Raw genomic sequence first — 9,454 nt, forward strand, 5'->3', positions numbered from 1 at the left:
TTGCTTTCAGCTGCAACTCTCCAGCTAAGACTGGAACATTCAGTCTGGTTCATCAAAACAGACATTCCCTGGACCCATTCAGGTAGGAGGAAGGTTATCTATGGCCCTTCTGAAGACTAAGTCTGGGATACCCTTCACTGTAGGTAGCTTTTCCCTTAGGCATTCAGGAAAGACACACAGGGACTTTGGACCCTTTATTTAGTACCTTTATTTTTAGTGAGAAAGTGTCTGTCTATGGGTTGTGAAAGGCACCACAGTGGTAAAGTCAAGTGGGTAACTGTGCAGCCTTGCATATCTCCTTTGAGTGCAGGGTCCCAGGAGACAGTAAAATCTGTGGCACAGCAGTTTTTCCCAGCTGCATGATGCCATGCACCAATACCACAGCTCTCATCTCAGGCTGACTGCATCTCACACACAGGGGACAGAAGCATGAAGCTGTGCTGAGACATGAACTTACCAGCAGAGAATCACAAGACTTGTCTTCATCTTGTTTGACTTTAAAATTACTTTTGAAAAAATCAGACAGGTCCTGTGTTCTCTAGTGGCCAATAAATGCATGCTGGTCATTTCATGCTGAAATGAAGGATAGTCTGTGGAGCCTTACTGCTGTCTTCACGGGTGTTGAATATGACTGAGATTTGTTTACCTGCTTTTCTACTGTGCTGTTCTGAGTAATGTCTAATGCTGGAGGTTGAATCAACACCATAAATTGAAAATGGAACTTCTGATTTAGCTATAGACTCTTCTCACTTTTATGCATTCATTTGGCACTTCTGGAGCCTTAAACACTCAAGGCTTAGAGCTATGGAGTTCTCCTATCTTCAAAAAATAACAGTGTGGAAATGATAAGGAACATTTTTTGCCTGCAATTCCCCTTTCCAGCATGCCTCGCTTCTTCACCCCTGGTCCTTCAACCCTACTGACGCTAGCCCTGGGCTTGAGGCTATGGTCAGTGGGGTTATCTTACTGATCTAAGAAGACCAGTCATGGTGGTTTAACTTTGCAGTGGAGTCATCAATTGAGCTGAAACTCACTGACACATTTCACAAATAACCCGAGCTTTTAGGCACTGATGGTCTTGGCAGGAAGCTGGAGTTCAGTATTCACTTTCCTGTCTGAAACAGTAAGCAACAACTTATTGCTGTTATCCAAAACAGATCTGAATAGAACAGGACTGCACAAGCTGCTGGTCAGCTGGTTAGTCAAAAGTAAGAACTGCCCAAAACACCTATATGAATTGCTTGCCTCTTGAAGCAGCTCCACATAAGCTTGGTGCTCCCATTTCCTTGGAAATCTTGCAGCAAGGAATACCGAATTTAGGTACAAGAGAAATGTTAGCATTAGAAATGTAGACACTTAGGGAATTTGGATGTCATCAGGTTTTACCAGATTAAAGGGCAATCACTGGGATGCAGGCCTCAGCCATTTTAACAAAGGCTCGGAATCCTTCACAAGGTGGCTTCAGCACCCTGAAAGCTTCCTCTGAGTAGTCAGCTGCTGTTTTCAGGCTTTTTTTTATGGATCTGTGCTCTTGAGGGATAGGCTGAAGGAAAACACAAAGTGAAGAGGAGGGTAGAGAGCCAAGTCTGAGGTGTTGCGGTGTTCAGCTCGAGGAGGAGCTGCCTTCTGTGGTATTGTAAGGTAGTTGTAAGGCACTTCAAGAGAAGTGCTGTAGATGAATTATGCTTGTGTTTTGGTGTTTATTGGTAAATTTGTGTGAGTCCTAGACAACAATCTACTTTACATCATCCTTAGAACTATAATCCTTCAGTTTGTATATACTGGTGGGTGTACACAGAATTAAACTCATATTCTTGGGAGGGGGGAATAAACACAGCAAAATCAAATGCATGACATTACATTCAAGAGACAAAGCAATTGAAGACTGAGTAATTCAATATTTTGTCAGGCTACAGTGCTCTGAAAAGTGACCCTTATCAGTCAGTTCATACAGCGACTAGATGATGCAAGCATCCCTTGATAGGTGGAAGCACAAAACATTCTCCTTGCTTGGGGTCCCATCTTGATGCCATTTAGACTACTAAGAAAGTTATGCCCTTCTGCTTGCACCTAAAAATTCTCCCAAGGCCAACTGCAGATACAGTCTTGGGATAGCATGCTGTTGTTTTTGCTTGTGCCAGACTACTTTAAAGCCAGACTGGTTGCAGCTGACACAGATATTGCTGTGGTTAGATGTGCAGATGTGTCTTAGCAGTTGCAACTTCCCATCCCACTGTATACTTTCAAAGACTTTTCTCAGAGCTCAGTTCAACCCTCTGCCTTTTCCTGCATTTCTTTCCCATGGCAAAAGTAGTCTGATATTTTGTGAAATAGCAAAATTGATTTTAGCCTCCACTGCTGTCCAGAGCTGGATGTGGGTCTCTGCACCATTTCTTCCATTCTCATGGCATCAGAGACCTGGCAAATTGCAGTAAAAAAGGGTGACAGACACTCCAAATAAAGTCTTTCGCTCAAACTTAATAGGCCTGAAACAATAGCTAATAATTTTCCCTAAAGACTCAAAGTAAAGCAGAAACAAAACTGCTTGCATATTTTTCAAATTACTTTCTGTCATGTTCCAAGTGATAGAGGCTCTGGAAGAGAAGAATTTGCGTCCATTGCAAACACTGAAGACATGAAATCAGTTTCCAGCCTATAGAATTGGACACAGAGGCAGTTGCCAGCCAGATCAATTCAATTCAATTCAATTCAGTCCAATATCAGAAGATATTCAGGACTACATGGCATTCTCAGTTAAAAAAAATAGGAGTCACAATTAATTGACGATTCCAGAACTGTAGTGGTTAAATCATTTAATGTTCTCTCTCAGCTCATCTTCTCATGCCTACAGCTCTGACAAGAGAGTTTGGCACTCTGTATTCATCTGGGTTGAATACAGCAGCTCAGCTTTCAGATGAAATCAAGTTAGCATCACAGAGTATTCATTACATGCTTGATCTTATGCTTTCATCTGAGAACTCAACTATTCTCTAGAGGGGAAGCAGTATTCCTGACCAGACTCCTGTGGGCTGCAGGTCCACCTTTCTAAGGATCAGAACACAAAAGATGTTTTGTTTGGTTGAAGACAGAAGTACAGCCTTGTCTTGCTGGGACAGACAAAGCCTGTTTTCACTGTCTGTGGTATCTATTTTTCTGTTTTTGTGGGACTGTTCAACTTTTCTTCCATAATTCACAGATATAAGAAAACAGTAATTGTAAAAACTCATTATTTCAAGAAATAGTTGCAAACATGAATGTTTATATTTCTAAACAATAGAAATTTATAAATCCCGGTGAAAAACTTAATCCTGTACCTATTTGAACAAAAAGTGCTGTCCTACACCTTTTATGTTTTGAGAACAGAAAGTAACACCATCCCCTTTCAACCATTTCTGTAGGTACTTGTGAGGGTACCTCTGTCAGGAGGGATTTGTGCTGTACCTATTTCCTCCAGGAACAGGAGGTCTCTGGAGGATCTAACAATTGGGAACTAGCTTTAAGTAAACTCAATTCTGTTAAAATTGGAAGGAAGGGGAAAGGAGGAAGAAAAATAGATGAATCTGGGTAAACATCACACAATAGAATTAATGACAAGCAGGCAGGCAACAGGATGGAGCTGAAGCCCAGCCTCCGAATCCCTAACTCATCACATGCTGCTGGAAAACACCAGACGAACACAGGGGAAAGAGGCTGAAGTTACTGTCCCATACACATTTCACCAGGAGCATTCAGACAAAATCAGGTAGGCACTCTAAATGTTTAATTAGAAAAGTTTCTGCAGAAAATCTCCCTGGAGCCAGAGAAATTGTCAGAAATATGTGTGGCCTGCCTAACTCTAGAAAGAAAATGTAAAAAATAGCAAAAGTGAAGACTAAGAAGTAATCTTAGCATTAAGAGACATAAAATCTAGAGCAGCTATAAGAACCTGAAATAATCATGCGTAAATAATAGAAGCTAAAAGTCTCCTCCACAGCTGTCTAGAATGTAAAATGTTTGTTGAAGTGCTATTCCTTCTGAAACATTTTATCTTCTCAGTTTCTACAAATAAGTAAAGCAAATTACCTTACAATAAAACACTACCGGAGTAGAAAGGTTCTAATATGACACTGAGTCAGAGAGTAAGTCAGCGATATCCCTGAGGCAGGAGTGATATGAAATCATAACTTGCATTGACATGGCTTTATGTTTCCTGAAAATAACAAACCTTTACAGTATATGTACTTTGCTCCCTACAGCTTGAAGAAAAAAATGTGTTAAAGAGTTTAATCTCTTGACAGAGCTACAAGGTAAGTGGCTGACAGAAATGCACAGTACTGTGCAAAATATTGTAGAAAAAAATCTCTTCGGACTGGCTTATATTTAAATACTGAGATTAAAAGTTGGCAAGGGACTGTTGAAATCATTCTGGTTTTCAATTGTGACCTTGTGGGGGAGGGTGTGTTCAGTAAAATACAGCTGGGTCAGTGTCAGATGATTTGCAGTTAACAGATAGTGCAAGAATTACAAAGGACCAATATGGCACAAAGGCATCTTTTTAAGAAGAAAAATCTAGGTAGTCCCCTACACATAACTATTTGTAGTTCTAACTGTGATATGCAGGCACCAACAGCAAGAAGAGGTTTATCTTGGAAAAATGCAAAGCACTTGCCACAAAAGTGGCCCAGATTTGCAATAAAGGGCTGAGAACATAAAAAGTACCAACAAAGAAATGAGTCATCCTACTCACTCATCGTTTGCCCCTGTTGCTAAGATTTTTGCATTTAAGTCAAAACCATGCTAAAGCATTTTCACTTTGCAGCTGGTGATGGAGTCAAAGGGAAGTGGCACTGTGTTGTTTACGGAATCTTAGTGATGAGGAGTAACTCCATGATCACTGGGAACTCAGTCTCTTTGGACTCTTGTACTGACATGCAGGTTATGAGGAAATATATATTAAATATGCCCTTTTGTTGGCAAACCAGCAACAACTCGGAGAAGAATGGTGACCATAAAGATTAGACACAAGGGGAGTTAAATTTTGTGCTCTGGTCTGTACAGTGATAAGGGAGGGCCAGATTCTGCTCAGTCATGTCCTAGGAGCTTGGTGAGCATCTGCAGACATTGGCTCTGCATGGGACACCCTGGGAATGGAGGGAGTGAGGCTGTGCAAGCAAGGCAAGCTGCTCCAAGGCAGTCTGCCATCAGAGACAACCTGGTGTAGGTGCACCTCATGGTGCTTACACAGTGTGCTGAACGTCACAGGGCTGTCTGCAGCGGTTTGATATTCAGAGTGAAAAAACAATGGGAAATCAATTACAACATTAGGGAGGTGAATAAACAATGAGGGAACAGGCTAAATATCAGGGAAGGAAATACAGTGGGAAATGTGTGTAAGGTGACATAGGTTAGGATAGGTTTATTATAGATAATTTTACTATTCTGTATGAATTCCCAAGGGTAGGTTTATTAGTAGAAGCAAAGAGTGCTTATATAGTAACATTTTCTCTTGAATGTTAGACGACAAAAGCTACACTGGCATAAAACACTCTTATGGTGATACAGACCGTGTCCACTCCACCAGTCATCACGGTTGCTGAAAAATCAGATGCCTCTAAACTGAAAAAATAGGCTGATACAGAAGTGTGCCTAAATCAAGCCTTTAATTTCCCCAGCTTATTTTAGATTTTGCTGATTAGATGAGATTGTTCCATTTTTTAGTGAACTAGTTCAGCTTCTATCATCTTCAGTTTCCAAGGTTCCAATTTCAGTTTCAATCTTCAGTTCTCAGTGAACCATGTCCTATTTACAATTTATGCTAATTACATATTTGTTAGCTATTTTTGCTGCTCTGAGTATACCCAGTGTCTTAAAAGGTCCTTTTCCAATTATTTGTCTAAAGATCCAAACCAAGAATAAAGATTTGTAAGATATGCCTTGGGATTTGACCTGCTGAGCATAAAAAGAACCAGTGAGGCAGAGACAAAGCACATTTCACTGCTACAGTTATGGGTGTTGAACAGAGTAAAAGATTTCTTTTCTCTCTTGAAGTAGCCTTTTTCTGAAGAATGGCATTGAGCGACCTTCTTTACCCAGACAATCCCAAGAGAAAGCAAGAATTGATCCATTTGCATCAGAAATTGCTTGAGTGCATGTCCACAAATTTCCGTGCAACAAATGAGCTGGTTGGAGTGCTGAATGAACACCTGGGCTGTACCATTTCCCACATTCAGATGAGAGAGAGCAGTACTGTCAAGGAAAACTGTGACATAATCATTCAAGTGATGAGTGAGATTCAGCATCAGGTACAGAAGATTGATAGTGACATGAAGGAAAAGCTCGAGCCAGTGCTGTACCAGAAGCTATATGACATCAAAGAGCCTGAATTGGAGAAAATTGCAATAGCTCAGAAAGTTTTTTCCATTATTCTTGGAGAAGCAACTTCAACAGCTGGGATGGTAGCTATCAAACTTCTTGGCTCCAATCTTTTAACTTTCACTGTGAGCAAGCTCATCAGTCTCCTTGCACAGATTGGGGCATCTGTTCTTGGGGGAATTAGCATTACCATTATTGGCCTTGGCATTGAAATGATCCTCCATGCCATCCTGGGAGCCGTGGAGAGGAATGAGCTTCTGACAGCTGTGAGAAGCTACGAGAAGCACCTGGCTGAGTTTAAAGCAGCCTCAGAAAAGTACCAGCGTGCCATACATGAAGTGACTTCTTTGGTGAGAAAACAAGTTCAGTGAATGAAGTCAGAGTTCTCTCTTCTCCTGTGACAGTGGCTGCAGCAGCTATGCCTGAAGTAACCTTTTTGATTCATTATCACAAATGAACTACTGATGGCTTTTTTTCTTATTAGTGGCAGCAGAGCAAGAGATGTGACAATTCTGGGAACTGGCAATGAAATATATTAATACGAAACTGGCTTATAGGTGTTTCTGGATGGCAATGTTTCAAATACTTTGTACCTTTCCTTCACTATTTTCTGGAATGCATTGTAGATAACCTTGAACTGTAATTCATACTAGTGACAATAATACTCACTGCTGGAGCAGTGGTGGTGAGGAGGTCTGATTTTTCTCTATGTTTCTATATACATATACATATATATACATTTATCATATACAACATGATGGGAGAAAACAATTTCAATAAGGCAATCCATGCCAACATCTGGAGGCTTCATCAGGACAGCTGTGGTTGCTAAACTCTTAGTGTGGATTAGTGCTAAATCTGATAGACTGGATTCCCTGTTCACTGAACTACTTATAAGGACTAGCTGAAGCATATTTAGCTGCTATTTCCTGTCCCATCCCTGCCTAAGGAGCCAGCCAGAGATCTTTAAATAAACTCTAATCCCAGTAGATTGGCAGGTAAGAGAAGCCTGGGCCTACAGGCACACACACACAACCTGGCCCCACAGCTGAGAGAAACCAGCTGCCACGTTCCAGGTGTGCCTGGCTATGAATAACCTCTTATGCTTGGTAATGCTCTGCTCCTGCAAACCCACAGGTAAAAACTTCTTTGCAAAGCTGCTGTTTTGTTGACTGAAATGGAATCGTACAAATGTACAAGTGCCTGTAGGATTGCAGATCTATTAATGCACTGAAGTTATTTTCAAATGCTTTACCCAGTCCCACTAATGTGAGACTGCCAAGAGTATGCTCAGATTCTGCATTTCACAATATGCTACCAAATGTCCTTATTTTTCAGATTTTAAAACAAAAGATGGAAGGAAGAACATGATTTGTAGTCTCTTGCTCTGATTTGCTGTGGATTGCTTTCTTTTGATTTTAGAAAAAAAAAAGGTAATTTAAGACAATAAAAATGTACGTATTGTAAGACCTTTCTTTTCTGTACTTTTTTCTTTTTTTTTTCTGAAAACCCAATCTTAAACCAAATAATGAAAATATTAAAATCTTCATTATAGATGCAATTTATAAATTTTATAATTTTTTTATATCCATGATAGACTGATAGACACAATCTAGTCAGATTGTGTATAGGTTCCTTTTTTAGTACCAGCTTCCCCCAAACTAAAAGCATGTCCAAATTCATACATGTTTGTTAATATTCAATATTAGCAATAGTAATTTATTAATAACTAGATTATGCCTATGAAAATAAAGAAATGGGTGAGGTTACAAAAGGGATAAATAGGCTGCACAACCCTTCCATTATGGAGTCCTTTTTATTCCCCCCTCCCCCACTGGTCTCACTTTAATCATCTGTTCTGACTCCTCTTTGCTTTTGTGCTCAAAAGCCATTAGATGGCGATGAAACTGCTAGCACTCAACAGCTCTGCCAGCTCTGCCAGTTACTGGGGAGAAAGTCCAGGCTTCAGGAACGTGGGTGGGTGCCAGGAACTGAGAAACTGAGACCAGCACAAGCCGCACACTAGGCTATGTGCATCAGGAGAGGCAATTCAGAGGAGGCAAAAAGCACTACCTGCGTGCATGAGGTATTGTGGTGGATGACATGGTGACCTGAGACATCATTTCTCCACAATGTAACGTTTTCTGTCTCCTGACACAAGTGGCACTCAGTTTAGAGGTACTTGCGTAGAGGCAAGAGATTGTCAATAGGCAGAATAGCAATATTTGAGTGTTGGAGAGGTAGGAGTTCCTGGCTCCTGCTTTCTATGTGCAAATGTATGTTCTAAACTAGGAAGAAAAACCACCAGCTCTTTGTGAGATTCCCAATCACTGCTGTACAAGAATAGTGGAGTCGAATAAAAATGAATCTCTTGTATTTTTCAGGCAGTTTGTCCACATTTTCTTGAAAGCAAGTACTAAGCAGTGTCAGGGGAAGTGGGATACACAATGAAGAACACAGAGCTATACAATTTCTACTCAGCTCTATGCATATCCTTGTTCCTAGTGGACTTAAAGGAAAGCAGGCTTCCCCACCACAGAATTAATCCCTGCTCTTTCTAACTCTCTGTCCAGCCTTAAACTTGGTGCTCCAAAGGTATCATAACCCATCTATTGATGTTTCTTCTCTACACTCCTCGGAGCTGCATCTTGTTGTGACAGAAGTATCAAGTGAAAAATGTGAGAGAACTACTGTCCAAGTCAGCAGACACTTTTGGGAGAAAGCAGTCACGGCTGAGGCAGCACCTTTGTCCCCACTGAGCCCAGTGTTCCCATGACAGAAAGCCCCAGGCTTTGTAAGGTGCAACTAATCTTCAAAAATTCAGCCGTCCCCTCTCCAGTGACATGTTGCATGACAGGGATGTGCATGGCCACAGCTTTACATCACATCCCCTCGAACATTCTCCCTTTGCTCAGGCTGCTGTTCTGGACAAAAGATTAAGAATTAAAACTGTGATATGCATGTTCCAAGTCAGAACAGCCTCAAGGAAGAAAAGAAACTAAACCAGCCCAAGCCAGTCTAAGCTGCTTTCAAACCTGTGTGGAAAAACAGTATGGTTGCAAGCAAAATCTGCCCTGCAGAAAGTTCTTTCTGGTAACAAGAA

General features: G+C 40.9%; 1 protein-coding gene across 3 annotated transcripts; it reads left to right on the forward strand.

Moving 5' to 3' along the window:
• Nucleotides 1–23: 23 nt before the first annotated feature.
• SMCO3 (single-pass membrane protein with coiled-coil domains 3) lies at nucleotides 24–8,111 on the forward strand. Of its 3 annotated transcripts, none has more exons than XM_051784302.1 (3): nucleotides 24–82; nucleotides 4,236–4,286; nucleotides 6,031–8,111. In XM_051784302.1, the coding sequence occupies exon 3, from the start codon at nucleotides 6,045–6,047 to the stop codon at nucleotides 6,720–6,722; it is 678 nt and encodes a 225-aa protein (XP_051640262.1). In that variant the 5' UTR covers nucleotides 24–82; nucleotides 4,236–4,286; nucleotides 6,031–6,044; the 3' UTR covers nucleotides 6,723–8,111. The 3 variants fall into 3 exon arrangements, with proteins under 3 accessions (XP_051640262.1, XP_051640260.1, XP_051640261.1); XM_051784300.1 differs by lacking the exon at nucleotides 24–82 and adding an exon at nucleotides 3,689–3,742 and having other exon boundaries at nucleotides 6,028–8,111; XM_051784301.1 differs by lacking the exon at nucleotides 24–82 and adding an exon at nucleotides 3,690–3,742.
• Nucleotides 8,112–9,454: the final 1,343 nt, after the last annotated feature.

The sequence above is a fragment of the Manacus candei genome, unplaced genomic scaffold (genome assembly GCF_025592945.1).
Source record: "Manacus candei isolate 608988 ecotype Guabito, Panama unplaced genomic scaffold, ASM2559294v1 h1tg000018l, whole genome shotgun sequence".
Classification (NCBI taxonomy): domain Eukaryota; kingdom Metazoa; phylum Chordata; class Aves; order Passeriformes; family Pipridae; genus Manacus; species Manacus candei.